The sequence below is a fragment of the Harpia harpyja genome, chromosome 7, assembly GCF_026419915.1.
Source record: "Harpia harpyja isolate bHarHar1 chromosome 7, bHarHar1 primary haplotype, whole genome shotgun sequence".
Taxonomy (NCBI): Eukaryota; Metazoa; Chordata; class Aves; order Accipitriformes; family Accipitridae; genus Harpia; species Harpia harpyja.
The window spans coordinates 24,873,345-24,901,215 of NC_068946.1; the positions used below are offsets into that span (position 1 = coordinate 24,873,345).

The 27,871-nt window shown below is 41.0% G+C and overlaps 1 protein-coding gene across 1 annotated transcript; it reads left to right on the forward strand.

Moving 5' to 3' along the window:
• Positions 1-4,478: 4,478 nt before the first annotated feature.
• CCDC150 (coiled-coil domain containing 150) lies at positions 4,479-27,765 on the forward strand. Its single transcript, XM_052792363.1, is given in 29 exon segments — positions 4,479-4,928; positions 5,073-5,268; positions 5,360-5,589; positions 6,143-6,181; positions 6,422-6,538; positions 7,944-8,133; positions 9,630-9,673; positions 10,540-10,632; positions 11,615-11,791; positions 12,278-12,399; positions 12,664-12,674; positions 12,677-12,891; positions 13,113-13,181; positions 13,710-13,802; positions 15,017-15,100; positions 15,249-15,447; positions 17,390-17,751; positions 18,216-18,296; positions 18,298-18,398; positions 18,794-18,887; positions 19,959-20,128; positions 20,833-20,959; positions 21,568-21,750; positions 22,339-22,407; positions 22,487-22,648; positions 22,990-23,076; positions 24,087-24,255; positions 24,797-25,353; positions 25,936-27,765. Coding segments are annotated over 28 exon segments (3,903 nt in total). The 5' UTR covers positions 4,479-4,619; the 3' UTR covers positions 24,907-25,353; positions 25,936-27,765.
• Positions 27,766-27,871: the final 106 nt, after the last annotated feature.

Below are 27,871 nucleotides of genomic sequence, written 5' to 3' on the forward strand. Positions count from 1 at the left end.
AGAGATATAAAAACAGAACATCGTTCTTTATCTGGTGTACAAAATAAGGATTATCTATACCAGCAGCATAAGGAGGAAAAAATATGTTACATAGAATACTTATAATGCTATATTATTATGTAATATAGCTAATAATATACTTACTGTAAGACTCCATAGCAGCTAATAACACTAAGCCATGGATCATCTTTTCATGACACTCTACTCAAAAGCTGGTCTCCAGCTTTCCTAAAGATCTGACAGGTTGCTACAAAGAACAGATGGATGCAAACAGACTGGGCAGCACAAAGTACAGACCTAGTGCCAGTAAACTACCACAGTGGTAGAAACATACTGATAACCTGAATTCTCACCACGTTTTGCAGATGTAACAGTGTAGGAGACTTTTAAGGATGGATCAAAGAACAGTGCTTTCAGCATATTTATGTTGATACCCTTCTAAGTGTGCAAGTGATGAGAATAAAAAAACCCCAAACATATGTGCTTGTATGAGAATTAAATTAAAGTATGTTGTAGTCCAGCAGCATGGGCCAAGCAAACTCAGGAATTAGTATCTCATTAGTGATAAAACATACCAGACAGGATGAAGAAAAATCATGAAGGGTTCTGAAGTGGAAACTTCCAGCTAACAATTTCTATAGCTTGTATCGGATGCAATAAAAAAGGGCAATTTAGAAAAAGGCGACGAACTAATTGAAGCCACACTCGAGGAAAGCAGACTTACAGCAGTGATAGAACAGAGCTGAGGCTCTTACTCCTACAAAGTACCTTCCTTTGCAGAATGCTAACCTGGATGGACAAACTGATCCAATTTAGCAGATTCAATTTATCCCACCTCTCAATTCAAACTTGCAAGTTCCAACTACTGCTGCAGCATTCTCTCATACCATCCAAGTAATCCAAAATAGAGATCTTTCTTTGTTCTAATGCTTGCTCTCGGATTTACCTTCATACCAAAGCGTTCTGCATAAGCAAGTAATTGAGTGAGATGAAAAGAATTCTAAACACAAGCACTGCAGAAGTGCTGGCAGCTCAGACTCCACCTTGAACAAAGACTTCAGTTTTACTGCAAAACACTAGAAGGAATTAAGGAAAGATCAACAAAACTGTGAAGAAGGAATGTATTTTACATATGCCGGAATAAAACGTTGATAACTAATGACAGTTGTAGCACATAGTTATCTACAAATACATGGCAAATCTAAGTAGAAATGAAAAGAAATTATCAGAATAGTAAAAAGGCTATAACTAAAAGAAATGTCATTACAAGAAAGGAAAATGTAACAGCACCTTTAAGCAGTGAGCTCTATTGGAATATGGAAAAACTTCCCAGGGAAAGCCCCATTCCCTAAAAAATTTGAAATCAAACTGAAAAGCTGATTGGAGACAATATACAAAAATAAACTGGAGCCATAAAACTGCTGAAATAATAAAAACATTATATGAATTATCCAATTATTTTATATGTATAATTTACATGAAAGTTATACTGAGATATGTGAGCTGCTGTACACTTCACACAAAGCATGGGTGTTTTGGTAAGAAACAAAAGTACACCTGTGTTCTTAACCACAAACGAAAACATTCTTCTATCCCTTTTTAGCTTGGAACTTTGTGCAGTAATGATGATTCCATATATGTAGGTGGCAAACTATGGAGGAAACTATACTGATTTAAAGAAAAAAGTAGGTGGTCTGTCATAATGCACTTGCCTGCCCCATCTCCCATTGCCATATAAACAATATTAAAAATTAAAGAAAATACCATTTTTAGGTTATTTTAAAGACTCCTGTGAAACTATTGGGCAGGATATTTGGAGCAGAAAAGGACATTGAATTGTTTAACTTCACCTTTCAACACTCAGTTCTTTGATCACAGTCGTCGTCTTAAAAGTTTCCCGTGGAAAACATGCTACAGACAGTTTGATGTATGTTTTACTCCTACATTTTTTATATGAAGTTACTCTCATTGAACTATACACCATCTTCTGAAGTAAAATAAAGAACAGGAATAAAAAGCTCAGATCAGTTATTTTAATGCAAACTAAATTAAGAATAGCGTTTGATCTGTTTGTTTCAAAATTTATGCAGTGCCTTCAGAATTAACTATCTTCCTGTCAAATATTGTTACCCTACCTCAGCTCATGAAAGGATCTCTGAAATATATTTTCCATTTGACCTAGATCTCAGTTGCTCTTTTATGTTCTCACTTCCTATACATACTATTCTACTGCATAAACTAGGCATCCCTACATTACCATTGTAGGCTGTTCTAAGAGGATATGGATAAGTACAACACCAGTAGTTATCAAGAAACTATATGATAAAAACAATGTTACTATTAATATTCAATGTTATTTATGCATCTCTTCCTTAGGTGAGAAGCTTAAGAGTTACTTAATCTATCATTTTTAATTTCCTTTTTCCCCAGTGATCTGTATATTCCTTCACATCCCACGTTTCTTCACAAGCCTCCTGGCAACATCCCCTAGGCAAAGGCTTCCTGGAGCAAATTCTCAAGTGGAGCAATGACATCTTTACATCAGCTGAGGATCTTTTTATTACATACACGTTACTGATCAAATGCAGTGTTGGCCTGTCTGCAGTGTCACTCTCTGCTCAGAAAAGCTGCAACTCTTCCTCCAAAATAAAACAATCATGCCAAAAGATCCTTAAATCAAAACAATTATATTCATCAACAGAATGCAAAATTTTCAGCATTAATGGATAGCCACCAGCTGCAGTTGCACAAATTATAAAATGTGTAGTCACCATGTTTAGATGTTCCAATAAATATAGTTCCTCTCTGCTGCCATCTACAGATAGATTTCAAATTTTTTTAAAATCTACTTTTCACTTCCAGATATGTATTTAATAATAGGATCTCAACGTGCCCTACAAACCAGCTCACCCCAAACACATATTACGTCAACAGTATTACCTCAACATATTAGAAGCTTCAGGCAAAGCTGAGCCCAAGTGGTAAGTCATCAAAAGGTATTTAGACGTTGCCACGCTGCACGCTGAGTGATGCCTGATCCTGTGCGAAATCCTCAGCTGGGAATTAGGTGCTTATGTTCCCTATTCAACGCATGGGAACAGTTAAGGCATACACAGATGCCCCTCAGAAGCCAGATTAGCTGCCAAAAGTGAAAAAGAGATTCGAAATCTCTAGTATGGGTTCTTAAACACCTTTGCTTAAGTCCCCAGAATACCTAATGTTTAACGGTTGTAGTGTTGTTATTTGATGCCTGCTTCAGGCATCACATTTCCAGTTTCACAGCTGTATGTTCTAACCAGGAGGCTACAAAATCAGTTTCCCTCTCTGCATAAAAATGAAACTCAGTAGACCAAAGTGGTACATTTTTAAAAGACTCAGACACTCAGATGCACAGTGGAGACAGCATAACTCGGTAACGAGTGCTGATCTGTATTAAATGACTGCTTGCCTGTTAAGTATAAAATACTGTGCTTGCTTAGGGCCCAAAGTGAACATATCATTTGATATGCAGTCAATTGATCATACATAAAAATCACCACAAGCCTACAGATCAGCACGCTCCTGCAGAGCATCCTGCCTATGGAGGTTTGAGCCTACACACCCCGCAAGCTGATTTTAAACCCCTTCAAACGCTAAAATTCTTCAGTGTTTCATTGCACAACATGCTTCACTGTGAGAGCTAAGCACGAGGAGAAAGCCACACGTAATTCACCTAGCCCTGCTGAAGTGATTCACAGACATTTACGTTACAGCCCCCGCGCAACTCAAGTCCCTGCCCCTCCGTGAGAGGAGCGCGCCCGGCTGCGCGCCCCCCGCCCCGCCTGAGGCCGGGGCTGCGGGGCTCCGCGCTCCGCCCCGGCTTCTCTCCTCAGGGCCCGGCCGGGGGGGGGGGGCGAGACCCGGCACCCCGCTGCCTGGGGGCAGCACCCCTGCCGCCTCTGGCCGCGGCGTAAAGGGGCGAGGGCAGGAGACCGGCGGGGCAGGTGAGGGCCCCGCGGCCGGTCCGTGCGCGATTGGGGGCCGGCGCGCCGGCAGCTGCCCACGCCGCGGAGGTGCGAGGCAGGGTATGAGCTGCGCGGAGGGAAGGAAGAGAAGAGAAGAGAAGAGAAGCAGAATCTCCCGGGCAAATCCCAGGACCCCGCTCAGCAGCAGCGGCAGCTCAGGCGCACCCTGACACCGGAGGGTGAGGCCGGGCCCCGGGGCGCCCGCCCGCCGCGCGCACCACCCCCTCAGGCACTTCGCTCACAGCGCCGCCCCGCAGAAAGGGCGGACTACAGCTCCCAGCGTGCCCTGCGGGCCTGCCTGTTGCATACGCGCCTCCGGCGTGCCTTGTCCCTGGTTCTGGACGGCCGCCGATCTCGGCGCGCATGCGGGCTCGGCCGCGCGGGGAGCGGGTGCGCTTGAAGGGGAGGGAGCGCTGTGGCGGTGGGCTGGCCCGGCCGCCGGGGTGGGGGGGCTCGGGGGCTCGCCGGGCCGGGCCGGGCCGGGCCGCGCCGCGGGGAGGCCGAGGCCGGTGAGCGAGGTCCTCCAGGCCCGGGGCGGCCGCCGCGCGGGGGGTGCCTCAGCCGTGGCTGGTGCGGGTTCCCGCAGGGCGGGAACGGGAGACCGCCTGAGCGGCGATGGCCGGGCCAACCGTCATGGCCAGGAGCGTCAGGCCGACTGTGCCCGAGGCCTTCGTGGTGGGCCAGCTGAGGATGAGGGTGGTGGAAGAGCAAACCAGCGCACTGGTGCGAGACTCGGAGGCTCTCGGCGTCGATGGGCAGAGGTGGGGAGAAAGCAGGGGTAAGCTTTTTTCTTCTTGGAGAGCTCACGCTTTTCTTAATTTTTCCTCTTGTTCCTCTTTGCACCCGTTTGCCATGCTCTGCTCTTCTCTCCACGAGAGAGCTGGTAGGGGCAGAGTCAACGAGAATGGGCTACAGCAACCTGGGGTCACAGGAAACCTTCCAGCTTTATGAAACATGGTTTCTAATCTAATTGCATCTGTAATGCATACGTGCAATGTCAGGTAGGTATGCATACACGGACTAGGTCAGTCTTTTCTCCTTTTCAGCCTCAATAATTTCCCCTGAAAGACTTCAGAAACACCTGCTAGTCACCCAGCCATTAGTCCTGTGCAGGCCAGGGTAGCATTTGTGGGAGAAAATACGCTGTGGAAAAACTGTGAAACACTGGTGAATCAAATGTGTCAGTTAGGGAGTGTTGTACAGGCACTGAATTTAAACATCTTCCGCCTGCAGACAGAAAAGGAACTGACTCCAAAGCATGCAGGTAGTAAAAAAGTTTTTTACCACTTTGTTCTTCCTTGTCCCTCCATATGCTTTATCTGTCAATGAAAATTTTTTGCCTTTTCTTTTGGCAGCCCAGTTGGAGCAGCGCCTGAATGCAATCTGTGAGGAGCATTTGCAAGAAATGAAGATTGTACAGCAAGAAACAATGAAGTTGCACCAACCCCTAAGTGATATGAAAGAGGCTGAAGAAAAGGCAAAATAAGAAGTTCAGAAGCTGAGTACTGCTCTGGAGATTACAACTGCATCCAAGGTACAAAAGGTTATTATAGTTTCAAGTATAAATGGACTTGGTTTTAAGTACGTTCATCTCTGACATAGTTAAACAGTAAGTATACTCAGCTGGAAAAAGGAGTTTATAATATATTGTTGGCAGTAAGAGCAAACACTTTTGATAATGAGAATCTGTGCTTCCATCAATTAAAAAAAAAATTACATAGGAAATCAAGAATAAAAATGTTTTAGATGTGTAATTTTCTCATCTTCGTGACTTAAGTTTGTTCTGGCTTTCATGCATAGAGTGCTCAACAGCTTTTCTGTTTTTCCAGGAACATACATTTCTCTGGTATTTCAGTCTTAAACTTCTACTAGTATCTCCCCTGAAGAGAACTTCAGTGGACCATGTCACTCAATCTCATTAATTGTATTAAAGAATGCTTTGTTTCTTAGTGCTTGCACTCTTATATTCAGTGCTTCAGGACAGAGAACACCAGACTGGAGATAGAAATCAAGTTCTAGGTGTTAGCATGGCAGTTGCATTTTATAATATGTACTGCTTTTGCAATAGTTATGAACATGAAAGGATAAAAATATCTGTTCCTTTCATCTTCTTTAGATGGGTGTAGTGATTGCAACTGAGGAACACAGAACAGAAAATTAACTGTAGGCTTCAGGAGGTAAGTACAAGAGCAAGCAGCTTAGTAGGAGGCTGAATTTGCCAAGTTTTGCTTAAAGATTTGAAGAAGATCCTTAAATAATATTCTGGGTGCAATTTTGGAATGTGCACAACCCAGAGGAACCTGCCAGCCATGCTCATAACTAAATACCTGGACAGAACATCTTTCATATATAATCCCAAAGTATTTTTTTCAATCTACTTAATTAGACCTGGGTCAGAAAGTGTTTATTTTTTCTAGCTAACAGAACAGCTGTCCCAGGACGTCAGCCTGTGGGAGTCTTTGGAGGAGTCCCAAGCAGCTGTGATGTGTCATGTACAGGACATGGAAACAACAGTAGAAGCAGAACGGAAGCAGGTCTGAGAAACTTTCAGTCTTCTTTTGTATCTCTTTTCATTTTCTCATCTGGGAGATGAGACACTTTATAACTACATTTTGTACAAACATTGATCAGAAAAGATCGTGTAGTCAAACTTCCTGCTCAAAGTAGGAGTATCACAAACACTGGATTGGGGCAGTGTGATTGTGAAGCAGAGTTCCAGGACTGTGATTCCATGGGTGCTTTAGGTACTTTTTATAGTGGTGCAGTAATGTTCCAGTTAGGATTTTCTTCCTAGCATCCAAACTGAATGTTCCAAGCTTAAATGTGGGACCATTGCCCCTTCTTAAATCATTCAATGCAATTGACAAGAGTTTAACTTAATAATCTTTGTAACTACCTCTCAGTTTTGTGGGCCACAACTGGATCCTGCCTTAACCTCTTCTTCACCAGGCTAGACAAGCCTCTTTATAATTGAAGTACTGATAAATAGATGGAAAATGCAATTTCTGAAAAATATTCTGTTGAGATCGTAAACCTTCTGGAGTAAGAATGTTTTCTCCATTAATTGCCATGATGACAAAACCAGATTTTTGTTCTCAGCTGTATTTGTATTATCTAGCTATTCTGGAGTGTGGGGAGGAGCCATAGTTCATGGTAGAAATGAACTGGCTTACACACAATTCAAATAAGCAAAACCAATCCCCCTTTCTGCATGCGTACACACACACGAGCCACATGCAGTCACTCTAACAATTCTGAATTCATAGCAACAGTTTAGTAAGGATAAAAGAAAGCAAATGGCAAAGTATCAAAACTTGAATAACTAAGGGTGGAGGTTTTTTTAAATTTTTGGATGTTCATAAAGGTCTCTTCGTTCCTGAAACATACGAAGTTCTTTTGGAAATTACTAGATTTTTTTCGTATGTGCCTTTTATCATCTTTGTGTTCTTCTACAGCAGAAGCGGAAAAATGATGGATACATTATTGAACTATATGAATTATACATTATGTGAGAAGCAAAGGCTTAGTTTAATTCATCTTATCACTTTCTGATGGGTATAGTTGACCCTGTGGTATATTGCATTAAAAAAAAAAAAAAATTCCTCAAAAACGGCATGAGACAGACTAGGTGCCTTGACTGTTGCATTCACCTTCATCTTTTATAGCTTGATCTTTTCTGTAATCTTTCATTGTGCGAACTTCTTAGATTCTGCCTGTCATGTAAAGATGATTATAAGCACACAAACACTGTGTTACATATAGAAATTGAGTTGCTTGCCATAGAAGTCTTCTACATAAGATTGGGACAAGCAGAAAGAGAGGAGAAGCTGATAAGGCTGTATCTTTTCCAGTTAGATCAACTTTTCAGGCTCTGAAATTTGCTTAGGTTTGCCTCACTGAATTCTGCATCTTAAAGAGTAATCAGTGATATCATTTCAGGTACAGATATTACAGCAGGACTGCCAAGAGTTGTGTAAAGATGTCCAGCTAGCCCAAGTGAGGCTGCAAGAGGAGGAGGAGGAAAGAACTGCCCAACTAGAGCAACAGTGCACACAACTGAAAGCTGAACTGGGTGTGACAGTGGGTTATTGTCATACCTTTTTAGACCTTCTCTCCCTGCTTCCACAGTAAGAGGAAACAAGCACTGAGGTCCTCCACACCTGTGGCAGGTGTATCAGTCAACAAGAATGGAGGGCAGCTTAAGAGGTGATGAAATATTAAAGGCCTTTAGTTTGCATGTGATGTTTCTAAAGCCTCTTCTTACCTAGAGGAAACTGGCAACAGAGGTAATCAGGGTAATGAGTACACAACAATAATATGAAAAGATTCCATCAGCATAAATTCTTTTCAGAGGAGACTTCATCTAGCAAGTGACCATTTACGCATGATTCCTGAACTGATGTGCAAGTAGAATGCCCATTGCTATTGAGTCTTTTTGCAGCTGATTAAAAAAATGTGCCCTATTAAACATCAGTGTAAGGACGAGCATCTTGGATAAGCCTCTAGTTGATCTCATTTAGATTCCCAGTCTATTGATGTAAAAGTAGCTGCTTGTAAGGGAACTAAATGGCATTTGATACACTCCAGGATAAAGGGAAGCTCCATACTGTCAAAATTAATAACTCACAGTAACTATGCCTAAATACTAGCATAATTTTTGTTCTTGTGATCCTTCCATCAGGACATATTTCAGATTTCTAGCTACTCTTTTTACAGAAGTGTTCCTGTTTCCCGTATGTTTTGTTTGTTATTCTGCGAATCACACATGCAGTAATTGACCCATAGCTCACAAAAGGCAGTCGGCGTTTCTGCATAAGGCATGGCAAGAGGAGAGAAACTTGTCATGTTGTGACAGAGTTGGCTGAATGGGGGAGAAGGATGGCAGAATTCTTTCCTTCAGAACAAATCTATATGCAAATGACAAATGAGACATAAATTTTCTTTACTTCTGTACCAAATAGTCCTGCTGATCAAGGCTTTTTCCCTTTGTTAATTGAAAGAACTTTTGAGTGATCCTTTGATGATACCTTGGATGTCACAATATTTTGGCTAGATTTCCCTCCCTACCCTGCTCATGCTGAATTGTCTCTTGTTGTCTACCTTTTTTTTTCCCAGTATGTTATACAGCATAGCAGAGTAAGAGGCTAGCTCTTATAGGCAGGTTGATTCAAATTCCAACAAAAAATGCTTCTGCTTTTAGAACTGGGTGGTTTAAGCAGGGATCTAACTTGCTCTTTGTCAACGCGCAAAAACTTGTAAAGTTGCACGTGGGCTGTGGGTTATAGTCAGGACAAATCAGTTGCTTACACGGTAGACAGCTGAATAAGAGACTTAGGGTTATTTGATTTGCTCAAGCAATCATGGAGGTGGTATGTGTAGGACATTGGCATGATGACATGCTTAATTTTAAAATTAAATAAATTACAATTCATGGAATCAATTTTAAAAAGTAATTTTGCTGAAATATTGAAGTTATCGAGAAAAGTATTGAAGGACAAAACATTTGTAGAAGTCTTACCTGTTTGTGGCATATTCAGTAACTTAGCTAAACTCAAACATTAAAACAAAATGTCACCTTGTAAAATTACCAAACAGATATGTCCTGACATTCTTTTCTATTTTTAGACTCCAGGAACTGTATCACTTCCCAGCTTGGTGAAGAAGCAAAAGTAAGTTGTAAACAAGTATGGGTGAGGAAAATAACTAAATAAAAGATCAGAACAGCCTATATGGAGCCTAGCAAATGTACCACACTTCAGAGGCAGAATTTTTATGTGGACAAATGCCAAATGTGACCAAGGCTACTAACCATTGAATGTCTTATTTTATTATTTTACTAGTTTGGGGTTGCCCTAGTTATTTTTTGAAAGATTAACTTTTGTATTCTACTGAAATATCAAAACAGTGGTATGAATGCCTACCTTGGAAAACTAGAACCGACCATGAAACACAGCTGTGGTAGCACAAGTATTGCATACAAGGGAGACAAATAGATGGATTGGTGATTAATACTACAGAAAAATTAGAACCTTGGTCAGCTGGGTACTAAATGGGTGAAGAGGTGTGCTTACTGCCTATGTAGGGACTGTGTGTTGTCTGAAGTCTTCTCTGAAAGAGTAAGTTTCAGTGAAGATGAGGTAAAAGTTCAGCTTAGACATGGAGTCTCACAGTGCTGGCAACGGATTCCTTCAACTATGAACTGTACCACTCCTGGCAGGGAGATCTTTTTAGTTGAGAAGTATTGAGATTATTTATAGTGGAGACTAATAAGTTTGAGCTCAGAAGGATATGAAGTCACCCTCAACTTTCAAAGCTAAGTTAGAGGAGGTAGCACTTTGTTTAGTTCAAGGTATATTTCAGAAAGATGCTTGTACTATAGGAGCAATGTCTGTTGCTTGCAAGAGCACATAGCCATGTGACAACATCTTAAAGGAAATGGGTAAGTATGAAACAAAGACTTGATATTTGTGAAGTGCCTGGCTAAATGACATTTAGATTTTTTTCTCAGTGGACATTCTGTTTTATTGCCCCTTAGAATGCACACCTGTCCTTTAGCAAACAATGCAAAGAGAACCTGCAACTTCAGTCTAAAATAACCACCATGCGAGAAACAGCAGAGAAAGTACAGGTAATGAGAATAGATACTCTTGTTTTAAAATGGAAATAAAGTATAATGAAACAAGTGATTACAGTGAGAAACGATTAAAGCGTTACTGGGAAGCCTCAAATGCAGGTCAGGAGACAAAGTTTAGTGCCCTCAGGTAATGTAGGCTAATGAACTACTTCCAGTGAAGAAATTCAATCACTAGCCTAGCTAACAGTTCCAGATTTCCCAGCCTTAAGGCTGGGAACTTTTCTTCTTGTTTTGAATCAACTTTTTTTCGAAGTGCCTTCTTCAGGGGCCAGGATGTACAGAACTACTGCTGCTCCCTTTTCTGTCTACCCTTGAAGTAGTATATTTATATTCCTGTGCACCTTTAGATTCTACATGAATATGTTTCTGTTAATGTGTCAAATATGGAGTACCTGCTTGGCTAAAATTTCCTCTGCCTTTTGGGACAAAAGGTTGACCTCAGTACATTCTAAAAAAAATTTATTTATTCTACTTTCCCTCTTTTTAGAACATATTTTAGAAAACATTTTTCTATTTTTTTTCCCCTCCCCCCAACAGCTACTTGTTTATTGGGTGGTGTTCACTGGTAATGGGATTTGGATGTGTGTTTCACAGAAAGTTCCAGTTTTCTTTGGTTATCTACAATAATTCAACTGTGAAATGAATAGGGGTCCATTTTCAATTTTTGCCTTCTTTGCCTTAGAAACATTACTTTTTTCTGGACTTCAAAACTAATAAGTGCTTGATTCATAACTACTTGATTTGTAAACTATATTCTCTTTTTTCCCATTACTGTAAACTTTTAACACCTTGGAGTAAGTCCATCATAAATTGGGACTACCTGAACAAATTTTTTTGACCACCTTCTACCTAAAATAGATTTTTCCACATCTGCAAGAGATTTTCTAAAAGTTTCTGACAGCCTACTATGCATGAAAAAAAACCCCAAAACCCTGAAAACATGTTTGTCATCCTCCTCCTCCTTCTATCTAACCAGGTGCTAAATGACCACTTAAGCCAGCAATGCTCAGAGCTCAGCACCATGGTCCAAAGTGTTGCCATGGAGAATGCTAAACTCATTTCAGATCATGAGACCAAGCCTAAGGAATGTAGTCTACTATTACAGTCCAAGAAAGTTATCTGCAGCTTGGACATCAGACAACAGACTAATTCCTAATACTGATAATCTGTGGGAATACAGTAAAATACTTTACATATAGCAATGGAATTTCTATAAAGATGAATTTCTGTAAAGATAAAAAAGTGTTAGTGTCCTTCTTTGACAAAGATTTATTTTCAGTACAGAAAAAAAAAAAGTCATATGTTGTGGGTAAAGAGTGTAACTATGATAATAGTATTTATAGAAACATCCTGTAACAACCACTGAGAAAGAGGAATGTAGGAATTAATGGACATTGTAAGTACTGTAAATGCAGAAGCTGAGTGGAAGTAATAAGGATCTGAAATTAAATATGTATATAAAAGCTAGGTGAGGTGAACTCAGCTTTGACACCCTATTGAAGCAGCAGCACACCACAATATGCAGAACTACAGGGATCATGCAGGACCTCGATGACAAATTAGCAGCTTTGTAAATTAATTACTCATCCCTCATCATTCTGATGTTAGTGTTATTGCCTGGGTAATTCTTCCCCTTTAGGCAGAGCAAGAAAAGACTCGTAAGCTGCAAGAGCAAGACTCACTTCTGAATGCTGCCCATGCCAACATTCTCGGAGGGCTGCAGAGCGTGCAACATGAGAGGGCTCAGCTTCAAAGAGAGCTGTGAAGAGTTTTCTCATCCGCAGCCTCTGTCTCCCTTTCTTCTGTTCCATTCTCACCACCTTGATTTCTGCTTTTCTAGCACTTGTTACCTATTAACACAGAAGGGCCAGTTTGATATTTAATATGGAGGCCATCTTCTGTCCTTCTGTTGTGCTAGAGCTCCAGCTTGGCTATTTTGTCTTTCTTCAGGGGCGCCTTGCATACAAAGCATGGCAAATACAGGCAGAAAGCAAGCCTCGCTGAGGAGGCAGCAACCACATAGAGACAGCTTTTGGAATAACTGTTGCTAGACTGCAAGGTGAACTTGAGACAGCTTTGCAAGAGAAGGCATCTCTGCTGGCAGAAAAGAAAGATCTTCAACAGGAGTTACAGAAAACTTACTGTGTTAAAGCTATATTCTTGAAGGCTGCTTTCAGACCCACGTTGCTAGAGTTCTTATTTACATACCAATTCTGCTTTCAGAATATTATTTTTTTGCTATTGCAGTGGCAAGTGTGACACACTCTCCCCTTTACTACTATGCTTATATTTTGACTTGTAATGTCTCCTCTCCAAAGCATGGAAAGGGAGAGAAGACAGGGCAGCTCTACAGATATTATTTCTGAACTTTGGAGTTCACTTGCAACCTTCAGATCAACTGTTCTGAAGATATGTAGTATTTCTATGAATCTGGATGTTTTCAGGTGACAATGATTTCACATTTCTTTTGACAGATAAGGACAATAGCAAATGAAACCATACAGGAAAGGAACAAATTGGAAGTAGAAAAAACAGAGGATGAGGTATCTTGCAATATATATGGCTGTTCTTTAAATTTAGTGTTGTCTTTCTCTTAAGTTTTCCTTTCATTTTTCTTACTCTTTCTTAATTAAATTATTTATAAATAATGTGATATTTACCGTAGCCATACTGTTCACTTTGCTGTTTGATATTTTTCTTGTCTATATGGATGTGTCCTTTGGAGCAGCAACCCTACTGCTACCTACACAAGGTCCTATTTGTAGTAATAGTTTTGTATGCTGCTATGGCAAATGATAAATAATTTTCAGCTTCTCCTAGCTGTTTTAGCTGTGTAGCTTCCTTGCATATGCACAGCCTGGAAAAGGAAAGGTAGTGTTTGTGGTATAAATGAGAAATTCCTTAGTGTTGTGACTGAAGTCAGCATGACTTTCACTGTTCTGGAAGAGCTCTCTGAAACAGGAGAGACTGTACCTAATCCATATGTAGTGCTGAGGTTTTGTGATATTCATGTATTGTGACTGTGGAAATTTTGAAGCGGTACAATTAGAGTTGGATTTTCCTGTTCATAGCTAGAAACGGTTTCAATGAAATTCACTTTGCAAACGCTAGAGGAAGAGAACAAGAGGCTATTGGATCACTTGGCTGCACTAGTACGTGAGCAGGTAAGCCACTAATGACGTAGATAACTGATGACCTGACTGATAAGTAACTAGCAGGAATCAAGGTGCTCTTTGAAGTAATCTGTATTTTATGGAAAGTGGCTGATCAAGTTAAGGAATCAAAAAGGGGGAAGAAAATGAAAACAAAAGGATAAGATAGCTCAAATGTTACTCCATCTTTTTAGATGTCTGTGTGGGATGAGCCAAGAGAACTATATAGAGCTGCAGGTATTGGACATTTAGCTATGTCATTAAAATCCTGACTCCATCCCATTTTTCTAGTACAGGTGTATGGCTTGTATATCTGTACATGTATATTCAGCTTGTGTACCTTGGGAAGGTATTAACAGTTTTATGCCCTTTGTGGACAAATTTGCACTGGGGAACCTCATTCCCATTTTTGACTTGTTCCCACTCCATTATTTCTCACTACTCTCAGTCAACTGGATCAGGATACTTGACCGGTTCCAGAAAAGTTGAGTAAAAGCTTAGTAATACGGTGCTACCAGTGCTTTTACCATTGGTTTTTTTTACGGTGCTGGATGTAATGACCAGTTGTATATGTTGGAGATCCTAAGAAACACGTAGCTGCTGATAAGGTCCTAACATCACAATGCTAAAGAAGAATTAACTGAAATGCCTTTTGAATGTTTGTTATTTGATAATCAAAGTTGCTTTTCTACAGTAGTTCATCTGTAACATGTATAACTTTTCTGTTTAACACAGAACTCCTTTCGCAGTCATCTGTTAAAGAATATGAATCAATAGAGCATTCAGAACCTTAAAAAGTTGCCTGATTTTTAATTTTTTTTTATTCTTCACTGTCTTTCTAAGTTAGTTTTTTAAATTCTGTCCATGCCTCCTCATTCTAGTTATTTTTGCTTCTCTGTTCCCTGTTGTCAAAGGTTTCTTTAATCTCTCCATTTGTTGCCTGTGCTTCTAGGACAGTGGCCTTCTTGTGGCCATCTGGAACGTTGTACCAGTTTGAACAGCTCTTCCTAGAGATTAAGCTGTCTTGGAGGAATTTATGCCATTTGGATATTTTTTGTATATTTTTTTTTTAAATCTGTTTTAGTGTTTCACCTAATTGAAAATTTATACTGGAAAAATGGGGGAAGTTAAAATACTAAGGGAGAAACAGGACGCTGAGCACCCTTCTTGTTGCTTTTTGCATTGTTTTTCCTACAAAATGGTAATGTCTGCTCTTTTTTCCTCAGTATGCCCAGCAGCAGGTGCAACAGGTGCTGGCAGAGCTGACTGACAGCAAGAATAAACTGACCTGTGACAAAGGAAAACTTCAGGTACCTCTCAGCATCCTATCTGTCAGCTCAAAAGGAAAACTCGTTTTTTTTATGTTCATCTAAGATAAGGTTGTTTAACCTTAGCTCTTCAGTACTTAATTTGGAGGGAAGTGCTTATTTATCTTCTCTACTTAATTTATTTGTGTAGTGTCAAGCATGTATATTAAGAGAGTTCTGTATCAAAATCATCTTCAATCCTGCTCATACTGCCTTTGGGCCACAAGATGCTGTTGATGTAGCTTCTCTAGGATTTGTGGTAAGTTGCTTAATGTGTGAAAATAGTAGAATGGCTAAGAACCACCAGGGGGCATTAAAACATAATATATGGGTAGAAAATTGGTTGAAAGATTAGAAACATGAACAACTTTATAGAAAATGCAAATTAATAAGGAGGGAGGCAAACCATGGTAGTAAGCAAAAACAAACAGCATATGTAAGCTTTCTTAAGCAGAAGTTAGCTAGACAATAAATGAGGTGCTGAAAGTAAAGCTTTTGCTTCAATGTGACCTATGTCATAGGATTTGGGACAGTGGTGCAAAGATTCCCGAGTTTCTTTTGAAAACAGCACAGAATGTGTAGTGATTATTAGAGAGCAAGAAAGCTACATTTTATGCAATAGTCTGAGGTCTGATAGTGGTGACAGAAGGAAGTGAGCAAGACATCATACTTGGATTAAAACAAGGTGAATTCTAATCTGGAGTTATTTCTATCGAAGGGTAAGTTAAAAGCTATTCACTCGCTGCTTCTCCTGCTATGGGACTCAGGGAGAAGAAAATGTTTGCTCTGGGCAGAGAGACAGTCACATCACTCTGCTTCTGTGTTCCAGATAAGAGAATGCTTTTCCATTTCTGCACTAAAAGAAAGCTGAGCTATTTTGCCACATCTCTTTTCTTAAGACTGGAATTGCAGAAGCTGGAGGAAGACCTGTAGATGCATGTTTAGATAATAGTGAGCTTTGCAAGTGCATTGCATAGAGACCACATACACTCTGCTGAAACTGAACTTTGAGAACTTGTTACCCCTCAGAATTAGGGTCAGCCCTACCTAGCTAATGCTTAGATAGCCATTAGAAATCAGATTCAACCCACTTTTTCCTGAAGAACAGAGTATATGTTTAATGTTAACCGTAGCATTCTAGTCTGCAGCTGGGAACAGAACAGGGATTTCATCAAAACAAACATGAGAACTATGGAAACTCAGCTGAACAGAGCTGTTTTTCATGCAAGTTGATTGCATGTATTCAGGCTAGAAAACACACAGTTTACAGGATTATAAAGATAGTCCTCAGGATTTATTATTATTTCGCAGTAAGAGAACAAATAGCTGCAGATAATGCTTGCCTAGCTATATTGCTGGGAGGCAGGCAGTTACTCTGCTTCAGTCTGTTTGCTCAGTCTTAGAGAGAAGTACAGAGAAGAGGTGTTTTATCCTGGGCAGTGAACCCAAGCTTGTAGGTATAAGACTGTGAAATGGACTCTGCTCTGTCATGGGTTTGCTGTTCTAAGCTGTAAGTTCAAGTAACTGCATTGAGACTTCTGTTCACAAGCAAGAATGAACTCGTAACAGTGAATGCTCTTTACAGACTTCCCTTGCTTCTTGGATACCAAAGCAATCTTGTAATCATTTTGAGTTGGAAAACTAAAGAGGCAAAAGTGACAAACTGTTAATCATAACCATAATCTCCATCGATCTAGAAATTATACAGAAGACGTAACCATGTTTAGGAGACTTCCCTGGAAAACAGGAGGTCCTATTTTTGCCTTCTGTTTCCAGAAAGCAAAATGAATCAAAGTTTCTCTTGTACTTTATTCTCCATCATAGAGGATGGTTCATCAGGTTTTCAAAGGCAATTGGATATTATGTTGATGATTGGAATCCATGACCTGAATGCTTTCAGATTTTGGGAAAGTTGAAACACTCAGTTCCATTGGTTTGAGGGTATAGAGAACTAGCTGTAGAAAGGTCTCACAGTAGGAGCAGACCAGAGGGGTGCTCAGAACCAGGGGACTGTGCTGGCTCTGCAAAGCTGTGACAACAGCTGACATCAAAGACTTCTAATGAAGTTCCAGTCAGCACTGTGTCTCACTGCTGCCGAGATACAGAGGGAAGTCACATGACTTTGGATAATGTGCTGTGGAATGTATCACAGAAGAGAGCTTAAATATCTTCCTGAAGTAATGCAGACTTAGGAATAAGATGTAGCATCTACTTCTGTTCCATTGAAGAGATGTTTTGGAGAGTATTTTTTCAATTTCTGTTTTTGGTACTCACATCTTCACTACATCCAAGGGCTGCCTGGTTTTGTGGTAGGAATGGCAACAAAAAGAAGAAAATCCCCAGCAAGGTCTTGGCAACAGAAGTCTCCTGATCGTAATGCTAGGTCAGGTGCAGGCTCAAGAGAAGGAACTGTGAAATCTGATGTACGTGCTTGTGCTTATCGCTCTACTTTACACCGAGTTCATTTTGAACAAGTTGAACATTCAAGGAACTCTGTGTCTGAATGTGGAGATTGTCCTAGGGTCAGTCAGAGGATTCTGTTAAATGCTATAAAGAATATGGGAGAAAAATTGGAGAATATAATAGACATTCTCACTCCAAGATCGTTGAAAACTGGATGGTCTACTGGGATTAATGAAGGAGACTTCAATGTGGTGAGTGATGACCATGAAATGCAAGTTAGAATGATGGTTAATTTCAGTTGACTAATTGACGACAATGAAGAAATGGCTGAAAATTAACAGGGACTAAAACCGTTGAGTGTTTTTTTGCTTGAAAGAGATGCAGATGAAAACTTAGACTAAGCAACATTAGAATCAACAACTGGTTTTGACTAAAAACCCAGCTTCATGCATCTGTGGCACATCCTGAAGCCTGGGTGCCAGGAGTTCAGAAACATTGGAACTATCAATTAAAACACCCACAAAACCCCCCAAGAATACTACCACACACTCAGCTTGGGCTTAAACCAGGGGTAGAACAAAGGTTATGTAATTAGAGGAAGCTATTTCCATGTTCAGAACCATTGCATACTTAAGTGTGCAGGTTACTTATAGAAGAATCCTTTAATAACACTCTAATAGATGACTGATTTTCCTGCTCCTTTTCCTAATGATTTCTTGTACTGCAGATGGCAGACCTGCAGCACCAGCTGGACGCAGGAAAGGATGATAACAGTAAGGCGACAGCCATGCTGGAGCAATGTGTTAGCTTCTCATAACAAGATGCAAGCAGCTCTGGCTGTGGTACAAACTGAGCTGGGACACAAGGACACTGAAATCAGCAACCTCAGAAAAGACAAGTAAGTGAAACTGATGCTGTTTCTGTGGTCTGTCAGCAGTGTGGTGAAGACAGGTAACAGTTGAAGAGTGGCATCTTCTCCATGGTTCTGGCTAATAAGCTATAGGACAAGTTTGTTTGAAAAGTTTCCAAAATCCTTTCCTGCAACACTGAAACATACTTAGTACTAGTGAACCAAGTACACCTAGTGCTTGTAGCTAACTCTGCAAGCTTGGCAGGCCTTGTGCATCTTGTGGAAAGTAGGTAAAAAACAATTTAAGTTTAACTTCAGTGACAAGCAAAACTTAGTATGGTTAAGGTGGAGAACCAAACTGTGAGATGGTCACCACTTCAGAGGAGATGTGCACAGATTGACTTAACACATGATTTTTTTTTTAATCCAATTTCCGTTTTCAGGAGCCAGGCTCAACAGAAAATACAGAGGCTAGAAACAGAATTGGAACATTGCCGAGCCAAACTGGTTGCCATGGGAAGGCAGCACAGCAGCCAGGTAGAGACCGCATTTTTCCATAGTAACAGCCACCACTACATTTTTGGTGTTGAGCCAAGCATGTTTTCTTTTTCTGAATGCAATATGGTGCAACAAATCATTATCCAAGTGTTGAAGGAGGCAAACATCTCCTCCCTAAAGAAAAATTCCTTGGCACAGGTCAAGGTTTTACAGTCTGCAGCTGGATACATAGTATTGTCCTGGGTTCAGCTGGGATAGAGTTAATTTTTACAGGAACTTGGGAGGTGGGGGGGGGGGCATAGCCGTCGCAGCCGACCTGAACTAGCCAAGGAGGTATTCCATACCATGTGACATCATGCTGAGTATATAAATGGGGAGTGGGCGGGGGGGGGGGGGGGGGGGGGGGGGGGGGGGGGGAGCTCTCTCGACTTTCGGTGGCGGAGCGTTGGGTTCTGGGTAGTGAGCAGTTGCACTGTGCATCACTCGTTTTGTATATTCTTTCATTAGTACAGTTGTTGTTGTTGTAACCTTTTTTTTGTGTTGTCCCAGTAAACTGCCCTTATCTCAACCCTCGAGGTTCCAGGTTTTTTTTTTTTTCTTTTCTCTCCTCCGTCTCCTCCCTATCCCACCGGAGGGGGGCGGGAGGAGTGAGCGAGCGGCTGCGTGGTCCTTTGTTACCGGCTGGGCTGAAACCACGACAAGTATGAACAGAGATTTCAGAAGTTATACAGCCTTTCTTTTTTTCTTACTAGATCGGAGGGGAAAAGAGTCCAAGGAATTGCTGTCATCTCTCCTCATAATACTTAGTGGCAGAAGGATTACCTCACAACCCAAACACACTCACTATTGGCAAAGAACTTCCCCCCCCCCCCCCCCCCCCCAAGAAAGTCATGGCTATGTGAGAAATTGTTCTGATCCTTCCGACTAAGCCAGTCAGTGGATTGGCATTGTAAGGATTCCCATCTAGATGCCTGTGCTTAGGATGTTTGTAATCAGACAGTTGGTGATCTTACCTCCTGTAAGTTGGTACTGACTGGGAAGGAAAAAAATACTCCTTTCTAAGCTTTTTCATTTGGGTAAGTGTAAATCTGATTTGTTGTTACTGCACAGGTGGAACCACTTTGTAAGACACTAGAAAGTGCTAGAACAGACAACAAGAAACTTGTTCTTCTTTTGGAAGAAGTTCTGCAGGTCAATAATACCCTGCAGAGCAAGCTGGTCCAAGCTCAATATGAACTGAAAAGTAAAGAAACTGAGCACCAACAGCTGATAGTCTGCAGGTAAGACCAGATCCATGATACTACACACTTGAGGAGAAACACTACTTTGCACTAACATCAGTGCTTTATGGCTTTACTCATCCATCAGTATCAGCATTGACTGTATGCTGAGCCAGCAGCTTGCTAAAGATGGATTCATACAGAGCTATAGAAATGGGTTCTTTCACTCGTTCCCATAATGACTCTTCGACCTACTCTGCTGTATTTAGGAACTGCTTACCCAGGGTCATTATGGCACTTCTACAAACAGCTTTTCCATGAGGATAGCAGATGTCACTTAGACTTGGAAGTGGCCTGCAGTAGCTATAGCAAGGAGAGCACAGGATAGGTGTTTAAATTCCCCACCCAGAACCAGATGCTAGTAAGTAAAACCTCAAACCTAAGGGTAGGTGCAGTCTGAATCTCCTCATTATCCATTGTCTAAACAGGCTTAGCCATTTAATTTTCTGAAGGAAAGTAAGTTGTCCTAAAGTGTTCTTTCCAAAAAGTCTATTTATGTTGTATAGCTATTTTGAACCTCCTTTTAAATAAATGGAATACGAAATACTAGAAAACACATTCCAGTCTTTAAACAGTAGTGGCGCAGAGAGTATATCCAAGACAAAAGTACTTACAATGGAATTGTCTTTCCTATTCTTGTGTTTAAAAAATAAAGCATATTAAATATAAACATGAATAACTGAATTTGTTTCTTCTCTTTAAAGGGAACAGTTAATGGAAAAAGCCAAGACTGAGGAAAAGATGTATGCTGAACAGTTAGAGTCTTTGAAGAAGCAGTTTCAAACTGAACAAGAGGCTTCCAGGAAAGCTGCCTGTCAAGAATCTGCTGAGGTGAGAAGGGATAGAATTAAAAGATTTCAGTGAATGATTTCCAGAGAAAGAGGTCTGCTGTACAGTTTTCCAACAGAACAAGAGCAGCTCATGACAAATACTTGTCTCCTTTTCCATTCACCGTGGAGTTGTCCATCACTTGTATCCAAAAAGCAGAATTTTGTCATGTGGTGGACAGACATTTTGGTGGCCATGCACAGTGATTATCTGTGGTCTCTTAACTTTTTCAGGTACCACTCTATATCCCCCAACACTGTATACCTCATTGTACATAAGATCTAGACATTGGTATCAGTCATTCCAGTGACTTCAAAAGGATAATCTGGGGTTGTATAGCAATCTCCAGGGATAAAATACTGGTTTGGAAGTCTGCTTTGTTTCTTGGGGGCTGGATCATAAAGCTCAGCATAACCTTAGTATTACTCAGATCCTAGCATTCACTTTTTTTTCCCCCTTTGTTAGAAGGGTATTAAAGAAAAGTCAAAACACCAGGTGCTGTAGCACACTTCAGATGCAGCAATCAATTGGGTGTACTGCTTATTAATTGTTGTATAGAATGAACTAATTCTTAGAGTTAATGTGAGCTCACTTTTTCCTCTTTCTCCTAGGTAAAGAAATCCCTTGAAGAATCCTCCTCCAAATTGGCTGAAGTTTCCCGTGCTAACAGGGAGCTGCAGCAGAAATTAATAGAGCTGGAAAAGTCTTTGTCCAGTTACAAGGAAAAGCTAAAAAGCCAAAGAGCTCGAATCAGACAATGCCTGACGTATAAAACTAACACAGAAAGGGTAAAGGTATGCACACATTTTTCAAGAAAGACAGATATCCTAGTTGAGAACTCCTTTTTTCTCCTACTGAGTAGGACTGCTGTTGATCCTTTGCAGTGGAGTTAGACTTGAAAATAAAACTAACTCTAGACTCAAATTCTGAACAGAAATGAATAGATTGATTGCAGCTACAGTAATTGTGTGGCTGCTTCTGTCATCCCTCCCCCCCGATATTAAATATGATGCCATAGAGTCTCATCCCCCCATTAGATTTTTATAGTAGCATTTGTCCTCTTTATCATTTTGTGGATACAGTCTATTTAATTATTGATTGGGCCAAATATTGCTTGTATAGTGATTAGTCCCTTTCCGTCCTTTATAGCTGTAGAACTTTTGGTTCAACTGGTAGCTGATCCTAAATGAGAATCTAAACTCCTTTGCAATTCTGCTGCTGCTTGTTCCCCTTTCTGTGGTGGGGCATGGGTTCTCTTAACTTCAGTCTCATAGGGCAAGAAATAAGGACACAATGTGCAGACATCTGCAGAAACAGTTCCCATGTAAGAGCCAGTGAGCCTAAAAAATTCATGAAGTTTTGTTTCTCTTAACAATTTCCAGGAGACTGAATCTGAACTGAGGAAAATGGAAGCAATAAAGGAGGAGTATCAGAAGAAGAATTATGAACAAGTGAGCTTTCTCAACCAGTTTCCTGAAGAGACTGATCTGCTAAAATGTTGTTGGAATTTCATTCTTGTCTTGTCTTCAGTCACAGGACATCCAGAAATTTGTGTCAGAGTTGAAAAGTGTGCAGAGCAAGATGCAAGTGTTGTTGAAAAACCAACATGAAATGCAAGTGCAGAACAGGCAGCTGGAGACCCAGGTGGAAGCAGAGAGAAGACAAAGGCAACAGCTGGAAAACGAATGTCAGGTAAAGTGATAGCAGCATGAAAAAGTGGTGACACCCATGGAAGCATTTTTGTGCAAAATCTATGGGGTTGTAGAAGAGGTGATAAAAAGACTTTATGAACTCAGTCAAAAGATATTCCTATAAATCTTACTGTGTCTGCTCCAGAAAGCCCAAGTAACAACGTAACATACATTCACTATGTATCTGACTTTAGAGAGAGACAGGATTTTTTTTTTTTTAAAACGATTGAACTCTAAGCTATTTACAATAAAGATTAGAGAGTCCTTCTGTTGTATTGCAATTTTTTGTTTGTGCCACGAAAAAATTGTATAGAAATTAATGTTACTTCTTTTTCTACCTAGAAACTGGAAAACACAGTCAAACATCTGAAGAAATATAAAGTGGAGACAGAACAGAAACTGAAGGAAGCCAGCATAGAGTCAGAACAGGTGAGACTGGTTAGCATTGGAATAATAATTCATTGAAAGTAACAAGATAGTATTTCAGTATATGGACCAAGTAACCCTTTAAATCTCAGATACGGGTCTCTGGTGAAGAGTGAGGTGCCTCCTTGGCCTTTTCAACTAAGTGGCCTTTATCATACTTAGAAACATCAATTTTTTTCTTTTTTTAATCTTTTCGGTGAATCACTTCAATTTAGTGGGGCTTCTAAGAAGAGCTTTTGTCCCCTCAGCCTATTGTTTTTATCAGGCACGGGATATCTGTCAACCAACCAAACAAAAGTGTTGTGGCCAAGTAAATCGCTCCCCCTGAACTGCTCTTATGTCACTCTATATGTGACATCATGCAAACCCACATTTTCCACACACCCCCCCACCCCAAGAAGTCATTTGTCCTTGCATCACCTCATGCTTGCACGACCATACCACAATATCCAAATTATTATAGCTTGCATGGATTACTATAGTAGTTTGGGGTGAAAATCTAGGGGTTTAGATGTTTTGTAGAGTATTAGCCAGCCTAAAGTAAAATTAAAGTAATAGAGGTGCCTCAGCCTGAGGTCTTACATGCTGCTTACCAGTCCAAGTACTGTTCTGTGATTAGAAAGAGACCTTAATAGCAAGAGAGTATCTCTACGGCATTCTTCAGGCAAAGTTAGTCTTCCCTCATGTTTTTCAGGAGTTTGTGGTACTCAGCATCCATTTTTTTCCCCCCTTCTTCCCAATGCCTCTGCATTTTATGCTGTATTGGAGACCTGTGTTGACTTCATTACCCTCCCCCCTGCCCCTCCAAAAGTGGGGCAACTTTGTAGTGAGGACCTCTCTGATACATCCTTTTCACAGCAATGGAAAAGGGCATCATGGAGAGCTCATATCCCTACGTACAGGAGAAAGATTGAGTTGTATATTGTTCTGCCCCTTCTTGCACAGAGCTCAAAAACTGGAACAGCGTGCATTAAGTGTTCTCTCTGCAGTTCTAATTACACTGTCTTGCCTAGATCACAACTAGCCTAGAAGCAGCTCATCGTTGGTTCAAATCTAAGTTTGACAGCCTGCAGCCCGAAGTTGTGAAAAACCACCAGCCAAAGAACCCTGAAGAGAGCAGCTCTAAAAAGGAGACAAAGAAGGCAAGCACATTCATTTCAAAGAGGGAAGCAAAGAAAATAGGTGGGGGCAAGTATTCGGTAGCTCATTATCAGTCAGGATTTCAGTTTCCTAAACTTTCTTTTCTAGTTCCTTACACAGGGGTGGAAAACAGATCCCTCTTGTAGTTTAGTTTGTTTCCTCATCTTTTTCCAAAGGACATATTTAAGCAGCAAAGAATTATTACAGGTATAAGATAGCTTCAAGGGACTGTTTCTGTACTTAGAAAAGTTCTATTGCACATACTTCATGTTTCGTTGATGCTCATTAACCAAATACTTGTCTGAAAGCTTAACAGCTAGTATATTTTCTTCTCTGCATTCACCCATTGCAGTGGTTCTCCTTCCCCTCCTCCATACCTTTTACAGATACCCTTTCAAAAGCTGTGCTTACCTTGTTTGTGTAGATTCGCCAGCCTTCTCCATAATTGATAGTTCTTACATAGCTGTGCGATCAGCTTTTGAGATGTATGTATTAAACTGCTAAAACTTTAATCTCTTCTTCAGTAATGACAAAGATTCCCCAGTCGGTCATCAGCTTCATAAAACATTGCATCTTTTCCCAGGAGCAAAAGCAAGAAGAGCTTCCCACTCACACCTCCCTGAACAGCAGGGCAAGGACCCAAGGCCTCCAGCTCACCACCAGGAAGGCCCACGTGAGCTGGGCAGGAAATGAGCTCACTTGACTGGTGATTCCCAGCCCAGGGAGAGCTTCGCTTGCTGCCAGGACACTACCTGCTAGTACCCAGGTGCCGGAAGGATCGGGAACTTTACTTGATCTGATATAGTTAGATAGATCTGTATCACTAAGAAGGCCTTGCAAATTAGAGGTGCTCATGGGGCACACATATATAGGGGACATAGGAATGCTTGTTTAAATCATAAACTCTGATTTGAATTAACTAATACCTCTCACCTTGTCTTTTTGACTCAGGTGCTTTGCATTGTGAGGCTGGTATTTACAAAACTACTATTTATAGCAAAACAATTATTCTTTATCCTGTAAACTATATGCTGTTGATATGCTGCATCTTTGCTTTTGACACTTTCTTTTACCAGCTTTAGGCTAAGGCCTGGCAGGTGCTATCAAAACAAATCTCAGACTGATTTGCAGAGGGTTCAGGTTGTCCTGGTTTCAGCTGGGATAGAGTTAACTGTCTTCCTAGTAGCTGGTACAGTGCTATGTTTTGAGTTCAGAGCGAAGAATGTTGATAACACTGATGTTTTCAGTTGTTGCTCAGTAGTGTTTAGACTAATGTCAAGGATTTTTCAGCTTCTCATGCCCAGCCAGTGAGAAAGCTGGAGGGGCACAAGAAGTTGGCACAGGACACAGCCAGGGCACCTGACCCAAACTGGCCAACGGTGTATTCCATACCATGTGACGTCCCATCCAGTACAGAAACGGGGAAGTGGGGGGCAGGGATTCGCCGCTCGGGGGACTGGCTGGGTGTCGGTCGGCGGGTGGTGAGCAATTGCACTGCGTATCATTTGTACATTCCAATCCTTTCATTATTGCTGTTGTCATTTTATTAGTGTTATCATTATCATTATTAGTTTCTTCTTTTCTGTTCTATTAAACCGTTCTTATCTCAACCCACGGGTTTTGCTTCTTCTCCCGATTTTCTCCCCCATCCCACTGGGTGGGGGGGAGTGAGTGAGCGGCTGCGTGGTGTTTAGTTGCTGGCTGGGGTTAAACCACGACAAGGTGAATTACTGAAGACTGAGTCATATGTCTGTGGCTGGATGCTGACGTGACTGGGACAAGGAAGAACTGGCAGGACTGGCTGCTTCTAATGGTCGATGATACCTGGGTCATGAGAGAATATAAGCCTTGGGCTATTTTAGGAGTATATAAGGAATTCATGAAGTATATGATGTTATACCACACATCATCTTACCTTCATAAGAATTAGTGGAATGTGTTCATTGTGTCCTACTGTGGAACAACACACTGGGGAAAGAGTAGTTGAAGCAGATGACTTATAATATGTTGAAGATGATTGTAACATGGACAGTTTCATGCTTGTTCAACTGAGGATCAGCTCATCTTTGTCATGGCTTACTCTTCCATGTGGTTTCAATATAACCTAGCTTCAGTACATGTGTTGTTGCACTCTAATCTGCTTCAACAGAGCTGTTTGTTTGCAGACTCCTCTGTGATCAATGGTTATCTATACATGCTATTTGCAATACTTGTTTAGTTTAGTGGGGAGGGAAGTCCTGCATACCTCTGGAGCCTAGGAGCAGCCTGAGGACACACTGGAATTAGCTCATTCTGCTCCTCCAGAAATTTGGTCCTCAACTATAATGTACGTACTAGGACTCTGGACTAATTCATGGTGACCTGAGCCTCTCCTTGAAGCAAATGGCTATTCTAAGGAACAAGGGGTGGCTAAGCACACTATTAAGGCTAATGCACACCTGAGTATAATAATTAAATTGTGCTGCTTAAAAGCGGGCCTATACAATATGGCCTTAGGTGTGTCCCAGTCAAGCTGCTTCCTTCAGAAATCAATTGGCATCTATGCCACACCTGCTCCGTAAAGCTGCTTGGGTGGCTTAGCATAACCTGTGCCTCTCTGCCTCCACAGTGTCCTCAGGCAAACAGCAGTCAAAACTGTAATCTAGTTTTGCTTGCTATGAACTCAAACTGTAGCGTAATCACAGCTGAAAAACAGTTGTCTCAAATAGCACTTACCCTTTAACACTTTTGTTTAGATTGAATGCTTAAGTAGGTTGTCTAACAAGGGACAAATGATTGTGACCTTTGCCTGTGCAAAAGGACAAAGCATAAGGCAGCTGCATTTGTACGAACTGCATGTTGGCAGGGCAACAGCACCAATCACCCCTCTGTTTTCCCTCTGTGGGAGCTGTTTTACCAACATACACTATACTGCAAGGGCTGGTTCTTCACCCCTTCCTTGTTCCAGAATCCCCTGCTCTCTCTAGGGCCATGCATCTGCAGTTACTTTGTATATTGAAATGCAGACTATGATTATATGGCTGCGGCCATTAAACTTGGTACTTTTATTTGCATAGTGACAGTCTAGTCCAGGTTCAACAAATCCTGTTGCTTCTTCTAAACCTGTTTGGGGTTTAGGGTGGAAAGCAGTAAGATACATGGTGTAATTGTGAAGGGATTACTGCATGCCAGTACCTTTTAACTTTAGCACTACCTTAACTTTTGGCTATACCTGCTTTAGTCAAGTGATGCAGCTCAGTGGGTCACATGCAGAATGAAAAAGCTGGTCCAGATGTCCAGGATGTGTTTTGCACTGGTTTTTACTTCAGAGTTGCTCTAGTCTAATCCTGCTGAGTGAATGCTCACTAGCAACTGCAACACTTCTGGAAGCCATCTTCTAACTTGCTTTCATTTGAAAGGAAACTAGTTTGTCTGCTCAGAGCCTGCTCTGCAACGTGAACCACAGCATGGTGAGTGGCAGCTCATCCATGTGAAACATCACAAGTACACACTAGACAAGAACTTGTTATTTTCTTTAAACACAGTCATTTCAATAAAGTTGTATTAACCTAACACTGCTGCCACCTGCAGGATCAATTATTGAGGTCTACATTGCTAGCCTTTCCCTGGGCTTGGTAGCTGCTAAGCCTCTTACTTATAGTAATATTTGCAGCATTTA